We start from the raw sequence: 22437 nt of genomic DNA, 5'->3' as shown, positions 1-22437 counted from the left end.
GCTCCTGCTCTGATCACTTACTTTCTGAGGGTGATAGTTCCATTACTTAGCAGGAACTGTTTCCATAGAGCAGTATGTTAAAAAATCCTATGAAAACCCAACACTCAGCCCTCTTCTCACGTGATTCTCAGTCCATTCGGATTCTAGAGAGAGCAATAATAAACTGGAGTCATCCAGAGCAACAAGTGCTGACTCCAAACAAGCTATCTACGTATCTTCTGTGATTCAGCATTTTGCTACATTCATGCACAGCCACAAAACCTGTGCCAGCAGAAAAGAAAGGAGGGGGTATGCAGCTAGACAGATATGCAGCTGGCTGCAACAGTTTTGATTCCTATTTTATCCCTGTCACTCCCAGCTAATCTGGAAAAGAAAATCCCAACCTCTTTGCTATTCTGCTAACTCCAGCTATGCAGTTCTTTATGTGAATTTTGGCCAGCAGGCTTTAAGTCATGAAATTCTGATGTCAGAGCCCCAGGATGTCTGGGGATGCAAAAGTTACCTGGCACCTACCAGTCAGGTGTGATGCAAAAAAGTCTTAGTTTCGTAGTTTCATAGGGTCGGAAGGGATCTGAGGAGATCATCTAGTCTGACCCCCTGCTGTGGCAGGAAAGAGTACTGGGGTCAAACGACCCTGGCCAGATGTTCGTCCAGCCTTTTTTTAAAGAACCCCAGGGTAGGAGCCAGCACCACTTCTTTTGGAAGTTGGTTCCAGGTCCTAGCCGCCCTGACAGTGAGATAGTGCCTCCTAATGTCTAGCCTGAAACTACCCTCTGCTAGCTTGTGTCCATTGTTTCTTGTAACTCCCAGGAGTGCTCAGGGGAACAGGGACTCTCCCAATGCCTGCTGGTCCCCCTTGACTAGTTTGTAGACTGCCACTAGATCCCCTCTCAGCCTTCTCTTTTGGAGGCTGAACAGGTTCAGGTCCCTCAGTCTCTCCTCGTAGGGCCTGCCCTGCTGATCCCTGATCATGCAGGTGGCCCTCCTTTGGACCCTCTCCATATTGGCCACATCCCTCCTGAAGTGCGGCGCCCAGAACTGGATGCAGTACTCCAGCTGCGGCCTGACCAGTGCCACATAGAGGGGGAGGATCACCTCCTTGGACCTGCTTGAGATGCATCTGTGGATGCACGACAACGTATGGTTGGCCTTCCTGACCGCGTCCCCACTTTGTTGGCCCATGTTCATTGTGGCATCAATGATGACTCCAAGATCCTTTTCTGTCTCGACACTGGCGAGAAGGGAGTTCCCCAGCCTGTAGGTGTGCTGCTGGTTCCTCCTCCCCAGGTGCATTACCCTGCACTTGTCAGTGTTGAACCCCATCCTGTTCTCATCAGTCCACCCCTGTAACCTGTCTAGATCCGCTTGCAGTCTGTTCCTTCCTACTAGCGTACCCACTTCACCCCACATCTTAGTGTCATCTGCGAACTTGAACAGGGTGCTTCCTACCCCCTCGCCCAAGTCACTGATTATGTTGAATAGTGCGGGCCTGAGGACCGAGCCCTGGGGAACCCCACTGCCCACATCCCTCCAGGTCGAATAAGACCCGTCCACCACCCTCTGGTCCTCCAGCCAGTTAGTGACCCATCTGACCATGTAGGCATCAACACCACTGTCTCCTAGTTATATCTATCTCCCATATATCTACACACACATTCACATGCTTCCTCACCCCACATACCCACAGCCCCCCACAAACCTATACCCACTCCCGCAACATAAACAAGTAAGGCTTCATTTTAAGCTATTGTGCAATCACCTCTATGTACACTGCACAAACGCATGTAAATCAGGGTAAAAATATTTTTTGAAATCAAATTAATGCATGCTGTACATGTTCGCTTTTAAGAATATAATTTGGTATTTTTCTGGTTCTGAGATTGCAAAACCCCTTGATGAAAGGAGCACTTCCGGGGGCAAGGGGAGGGACTTCTGGTTGCAAAGGTCAGAGGCTAGGGGCAGGGACTTCCGGTCACAAGATGGCGACCAGGGTGTGGGGCACCCATCAAGGGGTGGGGCTACCCATGCGGCCCTTAACAGCTTGCCAAAACTTGGTAAGTGGCCCTCCACCCGAAATAATTGCCCACCCCTGTCCTAACGGAACAGTGTGATCTTTTTTGCTGTCTTGTAAATAATAAGACACAAACAATTGGATGTTTTTTTTAAAATGTAATTTTCCCACCATGCTCCTTATTTTTCCATGCCTCAGAGTTGTATGGGCTGCAATGCACAGTGGACAGGATTGTACAGACAGGTTCCCTTTTGTTAGATTTTAACAGCTTTGTATTGCTTTGCATTTTCAAAGGCATGAACAGAAATAAGTGAGCTGCACTACATATTGAGGACCAGTGTACAGTACACAGTAGAAGGTGAGTTTTGCTTTCTTTGCTAGTGTTGTGAAAAATTTACCAACATACCTTTGTGTACTTTTTTAGGAAGACAAAATGGTGTAAGCAGAATATCTTATGTAAATGACACCCTAAAGTATTCTGTATTTGTTCCTCCCAATTTGCATTCACCTCCCTTTTTGTACAGTAAAGAGAAAGTAACTCATTTTCCCTAGGGTAACTCAGATTTTAAGTTAGATCTCACAGACAAGACTAAGAGGGATTGCAAAATTTGGTCTCTGTCTTGAGATGTATCTACAAAACCCAGAATAGCATTCTTATTCCTTGCCCAGTGTGTTTACTAGTCCACTCTGGGCATGAATTAAACTGACCCAAAAAAAGGTATTTTCAGGGTGGAATAAAAGAATGGCCACCTGGGGAGACGGTGTGGAATAACTGTTGCTAATTTAAATCCACATATTAGCTTATTTCACAATAGCTTCACCCAGTAAACAAGCTGTCATTCAAGCTAATTATGTATGTCCTGGATTAACTATCATCCTGCTGTGAACAAACCCAACCCCAAATGTTCCCGATGAGTTGCTATCTCAGAAGTCTCATTCTGAAGAAAGGCAGGTCTCTTTGCTATCTCTCCATCTCCGGAGAAACATCTAAAATATGAAGTGTAAGTGCTATCAGGCTGCTTAGAGCATCAAGAAAAAAAACATGTTGACCCTGGTAATATAGGAGGTCTGGTAAGCACTTGATTTAAGTTACTCTCCTCTGATTTCCTCAACCCAAGGAGGGGAACACCTTGGCCCCAATTTCATCTCCCTACATGCTCCTCCAGAAAACAAAACTTAGGTGAATTTATATACTACACTTAGGGAACTTAAAATGCGAGTGTCTGCACATTAAACCTTATTAACTAATGCTAAACTTTCTTTGAGGGCCTCAAAGTTATGCCACTTCAGGTGAGGTTAACTCTAGACTGTGCTACCTAGCTTGTGTTGGAGTAACTTCAGTCTGCTCCATGCAGATAAAATGAGCAATTTGCAGTTCTCCAGCATCCCAGGAAGAACTGCTCTCACCTACTCCCAGGCAGAGTAGGGATAGAGCCCAGACAGTGTTGTGCCTAGCTACACCCCTGCTCACCATTCTTCTAATGGCAAGTCAGAGCTACTATACAGGTAAGAAATGGTATTAACCCTTAATGTGTAAATAGTTACAGCATGTTATAACTTTAACATTCCTTAACATTCTACAGATGTAGTATGGCTTAAGTATACTGTGTAATTTCACCCTGATATGTCTTCATAGGAAAATAAAAATCCTGGTGATCTGAATCCAGCATTTCTAGCATCGTATGTAAGCATAATTTTTTGTTTTAAATAAAACCTACAGAGGTGATGCGTGGCTTCTTACCGTTAAGGACAGTGCCATGCAGACAAATGTGAACTTCTTGATATGCGTTGCTGTTACTGTGCTGCTGGTGTTCACCATTTTATTGCTGGGGTTATTCTAGGTTGAGAGAGAAAGATAAAAAGCATTAACTTGGCTCCAGACTGCTGTTGAACCAAAGCACCAGGGTCGTAAGTAGGATTTGTCCATGTGCAAGCCTGGGTGGGGTTTATTTGTTTTTGTTTTTTAAATCTATCTTCCAAATAGAACACTTGCACAAGCTGCAGAATATTTTCCACATAAACTGACAATCATTGTCTAAATAGCCACTCAAAACTCACTAATCTCCTTAGTTTGCCAACGAGTAACATATTTCAATATTTAAGAGTGCCAGTAGTTTTTTGTAAATGATGCCTATGTGAATTGGTGACCCAGGTTTAAAGCTTAGAGGACCCTGTCACAGATAGGAAAAATGAGCATGGTCATACTCAGTCATCACAAAGTGATACAATGCAACCAATCCTTATTCATGACTGACTCAATCTCTTTGAACACATGGCTCTTTGAACACATGGCTTTGCTAATTCAGTCTGAAGAACAGCAAAAAATGAGAATAATTAAATGTTCCATCCCGATCATGGAGTCTTCACTCACATAGTAATAGTGTGTGCAATATATTTAAAAAAAACCTAACAAACACCTCAAAAATGGAAGGTTACAAATTATGACTTGGCAAAGAATGACAGCCAATTTAAATGAGCTTTCATACAAGGCATAGCAAATTTGTAGGATTGCACCCCTAGCACGGTGGCTGCAGAATTCTTATTGGAGTTCACAGTAGGCCATTTGAGAAATGTGGGTAAGTGCCAAAAGTGATAACAATGCTGCTATGAGGTGTTGTACAATATTTACTTAACCTTGATAAAGTTCCAACAGAGAAATATTGAAGTAGCAGTCCCATGATTGTGACTGCTGGCTACAGTTGCTAGGAAAGCAGAAACTCAAACCTGTCTGGGGTAAGGGGCAATGGAGGAGAAGGATGTGGAACAGTTGAGAAGTATGCAATTCCATTAGCCTTTGCACAGATAGACCATGACCTCCATTTTGAAATGTAAAAACTTATGGCACCCAAATTAGTATGTGATACCTAAATATCTATTTGAACTAAGATATATGGAACCACTTGCCTTCTTTGTACGAAAGCCAATAAGAATCTCAAATGGCTGTGTACCCTATGCTCTGATAACTGGTGGAGCTTGTATCTCTCTACAAGAATTGTCAACATCAGTTTACATTTTGTAAATCTAATTATAGAGAAATAACCCATTGTCAGAGTTTTCTGATATAATATAAAAGGCTGTAATGTGCGTGGGAGTCTGTTAGTGTGCATTTTTCAGTTAAAGTTCGGTATGTTACAGAACAGAGCCTTTTCATTTACAAGGTGCATCAAGCAGGCATTAAATAAAAATAGGGCATAAGGACCAGGTGGGGAAGGCAAGGGGCTTTTGCTTCTGCCTTACTGCTGCTAACATTCTATCCTTTTCTTCATATAATCAAGCCCTGCTGCAATTTCTTACTCCCTACCTCTTCATTCCTCCCAACCCTGACTCTGCTGAGTTCTTACAGCAGAGCACCACACAGAAGAAGAGTTAGAGGAGGAGGTCCAGTAGCACCCTTTTCCTTGCCAGAACAGAATAAGTGAATTACCTGACAAAGTCACTTCATTAACCAAATGTTTTGTGCCCCCCACTCAGCAAATGCTGCAATTCATGGTGCATCTCATATGTTGGAGTACCAACAACTTCCCTTAGCTTCTACTGCAATGCTCGTGCTGCAATGCTCCCTGCGTGCTCGGTGACGAACCTGGAAGTGGTCCGGAAATATGTCTGGTCCACTTCTAGGTCTGCCACTGAGTGCATGGCGCTTCCCCCACAGCTCAGCGATCGGCCACAGGGGGACCCCGGGTGCCCCCCCCAAACCCAGGAGGCATCAGTCACCGAGCACTGGTCCCCCGCACACTCCCTGGCAGACCCGAAAGTGGACCGGAAGTTCTTCTGGTCCACTTACGGGTCTGCTGCCGAGCGTGCTGGGGACCCCACCACGCTCCTGCGGGATGCTCCATCCGCCGCAGCATCTCAGCATTCACGAGCCGCCTGGTACCTTGAGGTATGTAGAAAAAACATTTAAAGCTGTGTGTATGTCCAAATCGTTGAATCTTTCTGAATCGATTCGGACAGTTCCGATTTGATTTGGAGAAATTTAAAGGGTTTCCTGATTCAGTTCGGATATTTGGCCACTGAATCGAGCCGAATCTCTGCCAAATCAAATCAGCAACTGAAGCTTCACACAGCCCTACTAATTAGATTCTTTCAAGCACTGTAATTCTGGTAAAAAGATTGGTTGCTGCACACAAGCCACTTGCATCCTATCGTAAAGTCTGAAAATTAAAGTGGAAGGAGGATTGTAAATAAGTAGATGTTCTGCTTGGATTTGTTTGAGGAAGCTTAAACTAAAGAAACCATCATTTCTAACAGCTGTGATTAGGGTGAGTGATGTGTGAACAGGGATCAAAGTCTTCACAACAGACCCAAGAAAAATACTGTGCATTTCTGCTGATATTTGTTATATTGCTGCCACACACATTCAGTCAGAAAGCTGAGAAACTCCTTATAGATGTGTCTCTATATTCAGTATATTTCATGCCAACTTGTCTTCAAATGTATGCCTAAAACCTCCACTTTGGTTTTACCCTGCTATTAGATCATAGCTGTCTGATTCTCATCTCAGCTCAACTCCTTTCTCCCATCATTTTGTTCCTCTCGATACCACGTGCAGGCAGTGGCAGATCATGCTTGCTTTACCCTGAACTGCTGCTTCCAAGGCTAGGAGATAAACTAGCATGAGAGTAAAGGTGTTTTTGTGAGAAGACAAGTTCATTATGGACAAGGCCCAATTCTATTGTGGTTAATATAACATGCTGCCTAAGAACTGCTGGTCCAACTTTGCTAGGAGTAGACTTTGGACCTGGAAGTAGAGACTCTCTATTCATTATTGTTACTTACAAATGACATTTTACTGAAAAAATTCTGGGCTCTATAAATAGGCAATCGGGTTCTTCATTTCTTCTTTTAACACACACTGGTCTCCAGTTTATTAAAACTATACAACTGTAACTAGGGGATGACATCCAGTTTTCATAGTCCAATCTTTTTTCAGGAGAATGACTTCTAGGAAAACCCAGTTCTATTTCAGAAGGCAAGGAAGTCATATATGTTTATTTACAAGTTACAACAGATTTCCTTTCCATTTTTTTATTAAATGTCCTATATAAGTATCAAACCAAATGGATCTTGTTTATATTTTGCCAACAAACAAATTCAAGGCTATAATATGACCAGTTAGTAGATGGAGGGATTCTGATTGTGCAAATCAGAGAATGTTCTTGTCTAGTGGTGCTTAAACTTCTGCCTCTGTGGGCCAGAGGAGTGGCATGAGGACAATTAGCAAGTTGGATCCTGGACAGGGTTGGTTCAGGGGGTTGGTTTGCAGGTGCGATCTGGTTCACCAGCTTGTCCCCATGCATGGCCTGATTTCACCAGCTGGATCCAGCCACATACTGAACCAAGCCTGTGCTGGCACAAGCCTACATGCTGCATCTGGTCATGCACTGGTCCCACCCTGCATGTCAAATCCAGCCATGGAGTGACCCCATGTGATGACGTGATCTAGGATGCAGGGCCATGTCGTCCAGGCCATAGGGTTTCCCACAGGTCCAGAAATTTGGCATCAGGGGAGCATTAGTGCTGCTACCACTGCCAAATTTCTGGACCCATGGGTAGCAGATGACATGGCTTCATAGGCCAGATCTGGCCCGTAGGCCAGAGGTTTAGCACCATGGCTCTTGTCCACTGTGTAAACCAAGTGTTGATTAAAGTAATTAGGCAATTATTACTGTTAAGCTGGAGAAAAAGGTGGAGCTGCACAGCTGCACTGTTTTTGTTTCTCTCTTCAAGTCAATTCCAAGAGCAACTCCAATATCCTTGTCATTTGATGAACCCCAATGAATATCCTTAGTTAGCCAAATCAGTTAGTTTAGTAACATGGTAATAATGTATGTGTGCCAATCTTAACCTATTAAATGATCTTTGTGACATTAATAGCAGCACAATGACTTAACTCGGTCTGATTGTAGCATCAAGGCAGCAGGCTGTTTTTGCAGCTGAAGTATGGGCATTTCTGCTATGGGCTATTTTGTGAAAATATTCTTCATTAGAGAAATAGCTATATTAAGTACTTAATCTTAGTTTCAGGACAGTAAGTAAAGATTAAAGACTTAACCTCAGGAAGTTAAGAGTTCAGGTTAAAATTATAAGTAAAAGAATGCTTGAAATTAGTGAAAGACACAATTAGTGTCAATTAAGAATTTAGGATCAGTCTGTAAGAAACCTAGAAAGAGATACAATTTTATATTATAAATACCAAAAATAAAAGTAAAGAACAAAAAGCTAGGTCCATCCATGAATTCAACATGGCCTAATCTACACTTCTTTTATTATTTAACAATAGGAATGGCCACAAACATTACAGGATATCAAAGTCCTTTCCTCTCACACTTTCTTCACTGAAGTTATTCCTCATTTATAGCAGTGTAAAGCAGAGCAAAATCAAGTCCAAAATATCCACAGTGGTGGAATCACGTTGCAAAGTATTTACTGCAGTCATATATGCAAGCACTCACCTTGTCAAATGCAGGGTAGACTGCTCTAATTTCTGTCAACCAGCCATATGGCATATGTCCCACAGGGTATGTAGCTGTCAGAATTGCCACAGCCTATAGCAGGAGAAAAGGGAACATGAGAAGTTCAAATCTTCAGGCAGCTTAGATAAACTAATCTTTTACACAATTTTAAGTTAATGCTTCTATATTCCCTGCCTTCACTCTGATCAAACAAAAGGAAAGTCCTTGCATTAGGAGAAAAACATCTTAGCAGCAGTTATTCTACAATGCATTGCAAACTCAGGAGCAGTGAAAATATATGACTTAGCTCTCTGGTTTTACTTTTTCACTGGTATTCTGACTAAATTTAGCTTTCTGTTCTGTTATTTACTCATCATTCTCTCAGGGTCTCTCTCTTCTTTCTTCCCATCTTTCTCATGAATTACTCAATCTATTGAGATTTAAAATACTGTACTGTGTAAGAACCTACTGCTTTTTTATTATAGTTCACAATCTTCATTTGTCTTGATTATTCATAAGTAAAACAATTTAAAAACAAAATAATTTAATTGCAAAAGATGAACTGCAGCAATGTAATTGCAGCCCTGCAGACTGTGACTCATTTTGGATGTCAGATTGGCTGTTCTGGGCTATAAGGACCCTAGAGACAAAGAAAATGCTGCTTGTGACTACTAATCAACTGGAATCAGACAAAAATAATCGCAGATCACTGTTTCCAGCACAAGAAAAAGCTTATTACGTAAACTAGGTCCTCAAGTACTCTTAAATGCAATTTACATAAAGGAAGTAAAAATATTAACATCTCAACAATTTTAAGATTGCTCTGTCCTGCTAATACATGTTATTTTTTTGTAAGCAAGAAACCAAGTTACACATCCCCGAATCACCCCTCTACCCCACCCCTGGTTTGGAACACTAAAATTGCTATTCTCTATGAAGGCTGGTTAAGTTGTCCAAAATAGACCTGGGAAGTGTTGGCCTCATTGGGTAGTAAAGATATCTACCCCTTATGTCTTACCCTTTTCAACTGCCATATTCCTGTTATAGCTGGGAAAGGTGGTTTAGGGAGCTTTTTTATTGTCTTCTCCTTTTCTCATCTTTTCTGTTATCACCTAGCTATGATTCAACTGAATGTATATGCATCAAGATCCCCAATGGAAGAGAAACATTGGGGGTTTTGGTCTCTTTATATTTTGGTTTGTGAAAAGATTAAGCACAGGGCTGAGGGGTTAATCCTTTGTTACCTGGACTAATGAAACACCCCCTGGGTACACAAGAAATATGGGACCTGCTCCCTGTCACTATCACAGAAATCACCTTGAAAGCACACCTCTCACTAGAAATATCATCAACTTCGGAAGAAAAGAACTTTAAAATCTCTTCAAACCCCCTGACTGCTGTTTAGCCCTCCTGGGCTACTTTTTCCAGTTATCCAATTACATTTGCCTATTATAAAATAAAACTGTTCCTCCTTCCTTGTTGGATTAAAGACCTACACAAATGGAGGAAGTGGAGCGCAAAACTAGTCAGTGTTATTTCTTCTAAAAGGTACTGTCAAATGCATGACACAAACTGGAAAACTGGGGGGAAATGTTTTTCTTCTCTAATTGTTTAGTCTAAACAGAAGTGGCATTTTTAGTTACCATTGTTTCACTTGCATGGAATCTGGGTTTTTTTCATTCTTTATTTTAGCTTCAGTAGAATTTCTTTTTACATGAAAACTGATTCAACTGAACAGAATTATGGAAGTATTTCAATTTTACTAGAGCCCAGCAATAATGCAGAGCTGTCATAAGCTATTTTTCTTGCCTTTTAAAACATTGTTCATCACTTTTTATAGGTATAACATTCCCCCCAGGGGAGATAGTAATAGAGAACTTCAGTCTTTAGTAATATTCCTGGCTCTTCTCCCCTAGATTGGTGGGGTCCTAATGTACAAGCAATGACTCTCATACTTTCTAAAACACATGAGATGTGAGCATAAGTATTTGGTGGGAAAACATGCCCATCCATCCACCCAAGTTGACATTCCCAGTAAGAACAAACAGGAATCAATAACAGCCTGCGGCCTACCAGACTCATAAATGTGCTCACACACTATGCCCTTTCATACAGCCTGTCCTTTCCATTCAAATACTGAAAGGGGCTGGCAGCAAAATTAAGGGAAATTTGAAAACCTGTCATATACAAGGCTGTTACAAGCCATTCCCCTTTCAGAATCAATACTTTCTTAAACTAGAATCAGAACTGAAGTGTGACAATGGTGCTTAAAGGAAAAGGCCCAACCATCTACCAGTTTTACATTTACATTTGCAGTTATGGTCATAGTAAAGAAATGCAAAAAGATGCACTTGTGAAATGGCAATGTGTTATAGCTAACGTAAGTGTAGAAAGCAAAAATAGTGTCAGAAAACTCATGTTGGCACATTTTTTCCATGTACCAGGAACAGTAAAAATGCAGGGACCCATAGGTCCCTAACCTGAACATCTTACCATATTATCATGTTACATTCCATTCCTCCAACCACGTACATACATGCAGCCAGTGGAATTTCTCACATGTGCAACAGGGCCAAATTAATATTGCTGAGCGAAGTGTTATATATTAACTATATACACCTCATTTTTCAAGTGTGCCTTTCTTTTTTAGTTTCCTGGGATTTTCTCCTATTCACCTAAGAGGCCAATCTTCCTCTTCCTGAAATCAGTGGTTGAATTCCACTGACTTACACTGGAGGAAGTGCAGAGGTCAGTGCTATTAATTACAAAAAACAGATGCCTCTATATGACCTGTCCTACTGATCCATGAACACTTAAAAAAGTGAGAACTTAACAGAGGCACATAGACTGCACTTGCTCCTAAACTGTTCAAGCAGGACACATTTGGGATGGGACCCTCACCTCACCGAGTTTAGAAAGTGCTTGTACAACTATTGGGATTGGCAAAGAGTTGAGGAGGAATTTGCTTTTCCTCAGGGGAAACAACCTGAGCACGTACTCCCCAGCCCGATGTCATATTCTCTCCTGCCTTATCCCCTTGTGTTTGGGCACTCACAGCTGTGCAAAATGTTAATGTATCATCATGGTAATAATTCATGTTGCTTTACACAGCTATGAGGCAAAACTGAGGAGAATGATGTCCCAAACTTCAATCCTAAAGGCTTTGGAGGTCCTAATGTCCATCTCTGTACTTGGGATCTTTGAACCAAGAGATCCAATGGGAAATTCTGATCAACTTTCACGAGTCTGGTACTGGAGAGCTAACCAAGGAAGATTAGGAAGGAAGAAGTGTTAAGATTAAACACTGCTGTTGGAAGTTAGCACTGTAGGCATAGGCTTAAAGCTGCTTTCCTTGCTCTTATGGATGAGAGGCTAAACACACTGGCAGATACCGTATGTAGAAGTGGGACTGGGCACACTACTTTCTTTAACAAATATAAGCAATGATGAATTATTTTGGTGAAATGCAGTACCACTGTAAAGGACTCTTGTATAGAGTGGTGTCACATTCATCAGGGATTGTCATACCTCTGTGGCTGCAGAGCTGCCACCCAGGTCTCGGGAGACAAAAAGGTTGACGATAGGCCTGCTGATTCGCTGAGTTGCCAAAATTAATGCCAAAGGCCACCAGAAACTCAGCATCTTCCTTATTGTAGCCTCTCCCTGCAGCATAAGAAAAACAAAGTCCCTTTTGAACCAAACAGAACAGATCCAAAAGCACAGCTCTGAAGCATTTTCCCACCCAGCAGTCAGCTCACCACATTCCAAAGTTCTCAGCAGTAAGAGCCTGAAAAAGGAATGCTGCATAAAACTACAATCTCCCATGTTAGCAACAGAGCTGAAGGCAGCTGTGCATTCTTAATAGCCCTATTAAACCAGAATAATTAATCAATGAGATATTTGCATAATTTGTCCTGGCAACCGATTATAAAGATATTGATTCGTAGTGGGGGAAATCTGTGAATTAAAGCAAGATAAAGAGAACAGTCCTTGAACAGTCCTCTCAGAACATCAGTTTCCAAAGCCATCCTTGTAGGATTGCTGCAGCGATTCTCTTGCATAATAATATAAGATTAGAAGGGATGTTTTCAGTACAGAAGTATTGGTAAGCATGACTAGACAGTATACCAGTGTGGAGGGTAGCATGACATGCACTGTATTTGTAGAAGTTAGTATCATGCACCTTGGTGTGTGTCAAGTGTTACATGCTTTCTAGGGAACAGAGAAGGTCAGGTCCTCATAAATACTAAGCCAATGTGATTGTTCTACATGTAGAAACAGGCACTCAGACATACCCCCATTTCAGGTCCACTTCTGTCGGGAATAATATCATGTATATTCCTGTAGTAACCCAGGCAGAGGGTGGTACATCGGACAAGTGCTCCCATGTACAGGGACAGGATTGGGATGAGGAGAGGCTCTCTGCATTCCAAGTGACTGTGGAGCAAAATGGCTACAAAAACAACCTGAAAAAGATAAACAAGAGGAGGAAAAACCTGACTTGTTACTGTGTATGTTTTTTTTTAAAAGACCCACTCTTTTCCCAGCTGATTCAAAGCCAGATCACATTGAATAGCATAGCACTAGTTCAAAGTACTTTGACTATGCTGGAGTAATGCCTAGGAGCCTTCATCAGGGGTCTGCCTTCTCTATTTCATTCACCCCTTTGTGCGAGGTACTACAGAAATGAACAAGATCTCATGCCATGTTACAGACATGAAAATCCCAATAATGGGGTGTGGTATGGAACCAGTAATCATACAGAGCAGCATAATTACATATATTTGGTTGTGCAGGTGATGCACACAGCGTAAATAATTCCACACCCTGATAGCTGGCGAGCTTTGAAGGTCAATTTCTGAGCTGTCTCTTTATGAAAGGACACAACACTGGCTTCTCTGACACACACCATATATTTTTGGTGCTTAACTTGGTTATTAAGGGTAGAGCATCCCATTTCCTTCTACCAGTCCTCTTTCTTCAAGCAAGATAGTTGCATTTTCTCCTGAACTACAAGGGCACTCGAGTAAGGCTAATTGAAACTGTTAACACCAAGGCTAGGGACAGACATTACACATGAACCGGTTTAAGTGATCAGAAACTGGTTTAAACCTGTAACAGAACAGATGTTCAGTGCACATAAACCAGTTTCAAAATGACTGAAACCGGTTTGAGATCAACCTGGTTGAATGTAGTATCAGATTTAACTGATTTGGCTCAAACCAGTTTATGCAATGTCTGTCCCAGTTCCCTTTCTGGTTAAAGATAAGCCAGAGACCCCCAGCATCCCGGCATGCTCTCTGGGCTGAGCTCTCTGCTCCTGCCCAGCCAGGCTAGCTCCTCCCCTTTGCTCCACAGCCAAAACAGGGACAGGAAGGGGTCTGGCCAGGGAGGGGTTTAATTCCCCCTCTATCCCACTGGCAGAGACCCGACAGGTCTGCTGGGCGCTTCTCCCTCGCTGCTGCAGCAGTGGGCACCATGGCCCCTGAGGTAGAGGGGAGCAGGGAAGAGAGTTAGTCTTCCCTCTACCAACCTGGGTCTGCCCACTCTCACTGCTGCACTCCCTTCCCTCTCCCAGGGGCCCTGCCTAGCCATGCCCCCGCCCTGCTGCTGCAGCGGGAAGGGGTAGGCCCCTTGTTGGGGGCAGCAGCCCTTATCATAATGTGGGGGAACAAGCCCCTTTCCGGCAGGGGCGCTGCGCTGCGGGGCCATCAGAGATGCAGCAGCACTGGGGTCCAGAGTCAGCCAGAGCCCTGCAAGGCCCCCGCAGCATTGCTGCGCTCCCCAGCAGCTCTTTTATCCCCCACCGGGAAGGGGCCTGCGCTCTGGGAAACGGTGATGGCCTGCTGTCCGATCATGGTCACTCACTCACTGCTCCAGCTGCTGGGTGGGGGTGGAAGAGGCCTATTCAGCCACTGGCTCCGAGCACAGGCCAAGTGGCAGCTGTGGCCGTGCCGGGCAGACCCCAATGCAGTGCCAGCAGCCAGCGGCTAAATAAACCTCTTCCTGCCCGGAGGAGGATTGCCTTAAGCATGGAGCAGCCACCAGTATTGAAGCAGGGTCTGGCCAGCCTGGCTGCAGCTGCTGCTCTGTGCTCTGGGCCAGCATCTAAATAAGCATCTGCTGGGATGGGGCTGGCCTGAACATAGAGTGGCGGCCAGGCTGGGCAGACCCCACTGCGATGCTGGTGGCCTCTCTGTGCTAAGGGCAAGCCCCCTCTGGGCAGGAAGAGGCTTATTTGGACACTGATTGCTGGCTTCAAATCGGGGTCTGCCTGGCCCAGCCGCAGCCGCCGCTGGGCCTGTGGTCAGGGCCAGTGGCTGAATAAGCCTCCTTCTGCCCAGAGGGGGCTTGCTCCAAGCACAGACCAAGAGATAGGGGTTGGACCCCACCCCTGCCCAGCAGCTGGAGCGGCAAGTGAGTGACAGTGACAGGCAGCAGCCCATCACTGCTTCCCAGTGCGCGAGCCCCTTCCTGGCAGGGGCCACTCTGTGAGGCTGGCAGAGCTGCTGAGGAGTGTGGCAGCACTGCAGGGGGCTTGCAGGACTCTCGCCCATTTTGGACCCTGGTGCTGCCACAGCTCTACTGACCCCGCAGCGCAGTGCCCCTGCCGGGAAGGGGCTCACTCCCCCACATTATGACAGGGGCTGCTGTCCCCATCAAGGGCCCTGCCCCCTCCCGCTGCAGCAGCAGGGCGGGGGCACAGGGCCCCTGGGAGGAGGAATGGAGCACAGCAGTGAGGGTGGGCAGACCCAGCTCAGTAGAGGGAAGACTAACTCTCCTCCCTGCCCCACTCTGCTGCAGGGGCCATGGTGCAGGCTGCTGCAGCAGCGAGGAGGGAGCACTTGACAGACCCATCTTGGGTCCCTGCCAGTGGGATAGAGAGGGGGAATTAAACACCTCCCTGGCCAGTTCAGCCCAGACTAGCAACATTTCCTCCCAGTTTCCCTGCAGCTGAGGGCCTGCTCTAGTGCCCCCCAGTGCCTGGCCTGAGTAACTGCAGGCATGTGCCTGCATTGCCTCAGTCCAGAGCAAATGTTTGTCCTGTTACAAACTGGTTCAGCCTAGGCAGGTTAGACTAACCTGCAAAGGTTGAATCAGTTCAGGGTCCAGCTTTTTGAATGTCTGTCCCTAGCCCTAAACCCAGAAACATTTAAGTTTACTACCTTAATCACTCAAGAACTTGAGGAACTTAAGTCCAAGGAACTTAAAAAAAACTTTTAAACCGTTTTTCACACCAATCTTAACACTTTCATGTTTAGAATAGAGGTGGAGATCATACAATTTAAATTCCAGATGTCTCTGATGGAGAACAATGGGTAATACGGCTACATTTGGTTCTGCGAATGATCAAACTAAAAAGGACTCTATTCAAAGGGGCTGGAACGAAAATGAGTTCTGAGTAAGCAAATGGTTGTATGTTTTCCTACAAATTTATCTTTTAAGGGCAGGTTTTCCCTTTTGCTGGATATATTTTACATCTTGCTCTAAAAAGAAATTGCATCTGCAAATGTTTATGAGGTTGGGTGTGCTGTTTTTGTGAGGAATGCAAGACAGCTGGTTTATGAAAATGATTTTTTTCAGTAAGGTTAAATAAGGAGTTACAGGAACTATGTATCCAAAGCTGTCAAATTAAAAAAAAAAACAGGTACAGGTAACTAAGCTGTATTAAAGGTGTTAGCTAGTGCTGATGCTCCCTTTGCATATGTTATCTGATGGAGAGAGGTCTACGTGGCTCAGCTTTTGTCCTTCTCTAGATGTTCTTGAACTCTCAGTTGTCCACTGTGGAATGAAGACTGGATGTTATGGGCTTCACCCTCCATAGATTACAGCTGGTGTAGTCACTTGCAGTTTCATATATTTCATAGATTTGGGGGGTTGGAAGGGACCTCAGTAGATCATTGAGTCCGACCCTCTGCCCTAGGCAGGGAAGAGCACTGGGGTCAGATGACCCCAGCTAGGTGCTTGCCTAGTTTCCTCTTAAAGACCTCCAAGGTAAGGGAGAGCACCATCTCCCTTGGAAGCCCATTCCAGATTTTGGCAACCCTCACTATAAAGAATTTTTTCCTAATGTCTGATCTAAATCTGCCCTCTATCAGTTTACGGCCATTTTTCCTAGTAACCCCAAGGGGTGCCCTGGTAAACAGAGTATCCCATATTCCTTGCTGCCCTCCCCACTGATAAATTTGTAGATGGCCACAAGATCCCCTCTCAGCCTTCTTTTGCAGAGGCTGTAGAGATTCAGGTTCCTCAATCTCTCCTTGCAGGATCTTACCTGTAGGCCCTTAACCATACCAGTATCTCTCCTCTGGACCCTCTCAAGGTTATCCACATCCCTCTTGAAGCGCAGTGGCCAGAACTGGATGCAGTACTCCAGGTGCGGTCTTACCAATACTGCATAAAGGGGAAGTATCGCCTCCTTAGACCTGCTTGTGATGCACCTTCTAATGCATGGAAGTGCGGTTGGCTTTACTTATCGTTTCGTCACATTGACGACTCAGTTGTGCACAGTACACACCTAACTCTGCCAAATCAAAATGGTAGTGTTTTAACTTCTTCATTCAGATATAAGTGACTAAACAAGACAGAAAACAAGGGGAAATGAAGCCTCAAAATCCTCATTCTGGCTTCATGCCATGAATGCCAGGCCAATAACTTCAAGGATCATTCAAAATGAGAGCTGGGTCAAGCCCACTGAATCAATTTCCATGGTATTGAGTTAATTTGCTATAATTATTAAGAGGTATTCAATTGCAGAGATTTCAATCCACATGAGTAAAGGGAAAAAGTGCATTTGTGTCATAGTTTTGCAGGTTACCAAACCTGGTTCACGACTTGCTTTCATTTAACAATAAGAGAATTAAGTGAAAGATTCTGAGCAAAGAGTTTCTGATTTCTAATTTTCATTGCCCTTTTACTGGTCACATGCTCACTCGCTCTTTTCCCTTCATGGACAAGATGATAATTGGCTTACATTACAGAGGTGCTGCAAAGCTAAACTATTAACATGTTTAGTGCTTAAAAGCAAGAACTGCTGTATTGCTACTAACTTGAACATAATGTTGGATATTGAATATAGGTTTAAAGGATATTTCTTTGAGGAAATGCCTAGTATAATCCAGAGTGAAGAGAACCTGGTTTTGATACTTGTTGGCTTTGAATTTAAAGAGTTTAGGATCCTTTCAAAAAATACATAAAAGCACCAAGGTGCGTAGGACACAAGGTACATTTTGGCTGTAGTTTTGAGCATGTGATTTTTCTGGGCCAGTAGCAAGCAAGGTTCCCTCTAAGCTGCACGTGTGCACGGCCATGCACAATTAAAAATCTTGCTGTGAAGTAACTTTTTAATGTCATGCACCTGCCTGGAGAGGAGCTGGGCTGCGGCTTCCCAGAGAGGAGCTGGGCGCAGAGTGCGGTGGAGGCACCAGGGCTGGCATGGAACACTTACCGAAGGTAAGCTCCTCACTCCACATGCGGGGCGAGGCGAGGCGGGGGCTGGCTTGGGCTCCACCGGCTTCGGGGAACTGCTCCACACCCCTGCATCGCCTCAGGGAGCGAGGAGGCATATGGCATCAGAGCTGGGAAGCAGAGCAATTCCCCAGAGCCAACAGAGCCCGCGCCAGCCCCCGTCCCCGCTGCCTGCCCCACGTGAGGAGGAGCTTTTCCTTCGGTAAGTGTCCCGCACCAGCCCCAGTGCCTCCCTTCCAGTTCTATTAATCGATTGTGTTCAGATCATGGCTGAGCCACAGCATCAATTCTACCAACTGATTGTGTCCAGCCCATGGCTGCCCCACAGCACTCCATTGTGCTGTTCTGGGCAGCAGTTAGCATGGAGAAGGGTGGTGGGTGGGGTCCACAGTGCTCCACATAGGGCTGAACCCTGCCCGCTCCCACCTGGACACTTACTGGCAGACTGCGCTGAAAGGGGAGGCGGGACCGAAGCAGCGTGCTCACGGACCGAAGCAGCACGCTCATGGATCGCTACTTCTTAGAGGGAACATTGGAGCAAGAATATTGCCAAGTTATGTAGACAAGGTTCCTTGGGTGAATTTGATATCTTTTATTAGACCAACCCAAATAGTTGGAGAAAAGTTATTAAGCAAGCTTTAAATGCAAAACCTGCCAACAGATCTTCACCACCCCCACTATTACTACACCCCACAACAGAGCCATCAGCATTCCTGGATCTTACAGCTGCACCTCCAGCAATGTAATATACCTCATCCAATGCACCAAATGCCCTGATGGAAAATATGTACACATATTTTTGATAGATTTGATTTCCACACCGGAAATCTATCAAAGACAGAAATACCCAATTATCGGTGGGGCACATTTCTCACAGGAGGGCCACTCTCTCTCCAATCTCTCAGTCCTGATCCTCAAGGGAAACTTACACAACACTTCCCAGAGACGAGCCTATGAGCTCTATTTCGTCAGCCTCCTGGATACTAGAGATCATGGACTAAACATAGACATTGGATTTTTGATACATTATAATCTGCCTGGCAACTGACTCCCCAGCCCAGCCCCTGGCTTGTTTACTTTTCATTCCATCCAGGAAGAGCACACACCAACTGCTGCAGCTTCCTCAGCCTGATGAAGGGTTTTTGAACCCGAAAGCTTGCTTAATAATTTTTCTCCAACTATTTGGGTTGGTCAAATAAAAGATATCAAATTCACCCAAGGAACCTTGCCTGTCTATGTTCTTAGACCAACACAGCTACAACCTAAACCCCTGCGCCAAATTATGTAGGCACTTGTAAAATTGCATATGTTATGCATTGTGTCCTAGGTTTCTCCTGGTTAGTTGATGTGTACAACTGAGGGATAAAGCACTGGCTACTTTCTCTGCAGTACCTTCAGGTCCCACTCAGTAGTTCAGCCCTATTTTATGAAGTAAGAAATAACCACCCTGTTCTTCCACCCCCAAAAGAAAGTTACAGTCTCCATATTAGGACAAAGGTACCTTACCTAGGAATGGTGGGCATCCATTAATGTTTCAGCTATGTATATGGTTGGACTCTCAGTTGCTAGAGAGCTGTATAAAACCTACCTGCAGCAGGTAATTCATGGCATTAACTCAAACACCCCTGGTTCTTTAATCGTGGGGTTGCTTTGGTACTGACCTGATCTTACCAACTGAGAACAGCCTTTATAATTACTACTAAGGAGCCTCTATACAAATTGCTCAAGTACAGCATGCTCCACTTTGTCACCTCCACCCCTGAGAGCGGAGGAAGGGTCTTGTCATGGCTGAGGAACTGTTAACTCCCTCTGCACAGCAATGATACATTTGCTTTGGATTATCAGCAACAGAGTCATGGCATGGGAAAACATCTTAGTCCATAGTGCAACAGGGACAACTATGGCCAAGATGAGCCATTACCTGAGCTATGACATCTGAGATGGAGGCACATCCCACCAAGAAACTGTACTTGTGTTTCAAGAGAATGCCAGCATGGGTCCAAGCCTGCCAAAGACAGAACAGACGGTTTTGAAAATTACTAACATGGATAATATTAACTCTAGTTTCCAGGGCTCTATTTTTCTTCTGTAAAACTTTATTCAAACATTTAATGATGTACTTTCTTGCCATCAGAGTCAGCATGCATGCATCTAGGCAAATCTAGTCCAATAATACAGAGGGAACATACTGTAACTTCTAATTCCTTTTTTCTGGGGCTGGGTAGAATGAACAGTTTAAATAATTATACAGTGGCTGCTGAGCAAAGGAGTCAGTAATGAGAAGCTGCCTTTCTTCATGTCTGGGATGCTGTGAAGTCACATTAAAGTTCTAACTGCCAAGGGTGGGGGCTCTGTTCACCAGTTTTTAGCACATAAGAAATGCAGCTCTGATTTCATTTCCCTATTGGGTATAATGAATCTTGCCTTGAAAAATAAGTTTATTGATGCCGCTACTTCTTATAGTTAGTTATTGGTTCTAGTGGAGAAAGCAGATGGGGGCAGAGGTACATCAACAGTGGTGAAGCCTCCTATTATTTCATATGAAGGTAGAGGAATTGCTTAGAGGTGCAAGTTCTTCTTCAGTCAGACTCCAAATACCTGTCAAGTAACTGGGTCCTATAAGCAGAGGTCAGCACAGAGAGAAGAAATGTGAGTTAAAACTTAATTCTGAGCCATATACTCACCATGGCATCCATAAAAGGGAAGGCAGCAAGATAAAGGAAGGCTCTTCGTGTTTTACTTCCCACAGATTCATCCACATGGTGCAGCTTGTTAATAATGTAATACCCCAAATCACTATATGCTGTAGAGACACAAGCACAAAAAAACCAACCACCTTAGTATTGAAGCTTACATGGAGATTCTGGGTGAGATTTTTTAATCACACCTGGAGGAGACAGATGCCAAACTCAGTTAGGTACTCCTGGAAACCCACCACTCTTCTTGATCAGTTGTTGCCAGTTGTTGAAATAACAGAATTTTAAGACCATGTTGTATTTTGTGGATATATATTAGATAATAAGTATCAATGTGTTAAAAGGTCTATAAAACATTCATTCTCACTGAACGCTGATATTACCTGTAAAATATATACAAAGCAGTAAAACCGCTAAGGAAAATTGATAAGGTATGCAATAAATTGCATTTAATATGCTCCTCTGATTGCCTCCCATCTACCTTTACAATTAATCAACTTTCATGGGACTAATTTCTGCTCATTAATACCTCTGGGCAGCTTCAAATGGCTGTTTCTTCTATTTCATGTTTTAAGGTTGATATTTTAAACATCAGAAATAGCCTTTGTACTACCGGAAAGCTTATTCCAATAGTTTTCATTGGGCATTTTCTGTCCTTTTTCATCCTGTGGTACCAAACCGCTTTTCATATGCTTCATATATCATTTTACATAATCAGATTAACAGAGGTTACTACAATACTATTAGTGGTTCCACCCAATATTTTCTAGCCTAAACCAACCCTCACAATGGAATTAGATGGTTACTCAAGAAGGCTAAAGAAATTTGCTTAAACACCCCCCACCGCCTTTCTGTTTTTTAAAACATTAACACGTCACCAGGGATCCTGGTTTTCCCTGATAAAAAAAATCACAAATTCTCTGATAAAAAATTGCAAATACTCTGATAAAAAATCCAAAACCTGTGATAAAAATTTAAGGCTCCCCATGGGCCTCCCCTGGCCCTACTAGTGCCCCTTACTCCCCCCACAACAGCCCCCCAGCCCCACACACGCAAGCACAGGCAAACACACAGACATACATATGCACCCCAGCAGGTAGGTGTGTGTGGTGGGATGGGGGGAAAGGAAGGGGTTGGGGGTGCAGATTGAGAATGGGGGAGAAGTGCATCTCTGTGCCTGCTCCCAGGATGCGGGTGGTGAGGGCTGCGGTGCCCCTCCGTGGGCCACATACATGCCACCTGGCCAGACTGGGGGGAAGCTCGCACGTGGTGGCCGCCACCACACCACCACCGCTGGGGGTGAAGCTGGCTTGCGGCTGAGGGAGCAAGGATGTGTTGTGGGAAGACATGCAGTGCCTGCTGGCCAGCAGGCACTCCTGGTGGGGCTTTCCCTAACAACTTCCCCTCCCTCAGCCCGGGCAGGTGAATGGCGGGGTAGGGGGGTGGAGTGAAGAGCGCAACCTGGGGCACGGCACTAGAGGGGCAAGGGGCACTGCTGACCCCATGCAACACACCGCCCCCCACCTCAAATCACTCTGTGTCCACTCCCAGGAGCAGGGTCGGGGGGGCGAGGGCAGCGGTGCCCCTCTGAGGGTCTCACACGTACTGCCCAGCTGCAGAGGAGGGAGGGATGTACGCAGCAGCTACCATCACCACCACTGCACCACCGCCACCACACCGTGCACCACTTGCCCATGGCCGGTGTTGGGAAAGCAGCATGGGATGCAGTGGTGCGGTGGCAGTCACCGGGGGCAAGCCCCCGCCCCACCCTCCCCTGGCTGGGCAGGCATGTGGAGCTTGCCGAGGG

General features: G+C 44.6%; 1 protein-coding gene across 5 annotated transcripts in view; it reads right to left on the bottom strand.

Moving 5' to 3' along the window:
• ANKH (ANKH inorganic pyrophosphate transport regulator) overlaps positions 1–22437 on the bottom strand; it is a 169373-nt gene that overhangs the window by 32387 nt on the left and 114549 nt on the right. For 4 of the 5 annotated variants that reach the window (XM_025209629.1, XM_025209630.1, XM_006028234.3 and 1 more), the window contains 6 exons: positions 20619–20737; positions 19856–19939; positions 12762–12932; positions 11995–12129; positions 8467–8559; positions 3753–3848 (listed from right to left, as the gene is read on the bottom strand). In XM_025209629.1, the coding sequence (XP_025065414.1) occupies positions 3753–3848; positions 8467–8559; positions 11995–12129; positions 12762–12932; positions 19856–19939; positions 20619–20737 (698 nt within the window). The remainder of the gene's footprint in view (positions 1–3752; positions 3849–8466; positions 8560–11994; positions 12130–12761; positions 12933–19855; positions 19940–20618; positions 20738–22437) is intronic. The other variant, XM_025209628.1, reaches the window with a different exon arrangement.

This window comes from Alligator sinensis, unplaced genomic scaffold (assembly GCF_000455745.1).
Source record: "Alligator sinensis unplaced genomic scaffold, ASM45574v1 scaffold420_1, whole genome shotgun sequence".
NCBI lineage: Eukaryota > Metazoa > Chordata > Crocodylia > Alligatoridae > Alligator > Alligator sinensis.
This window is presented reverse-complemented; position numbering and strand designations above follow the sequence as displayed.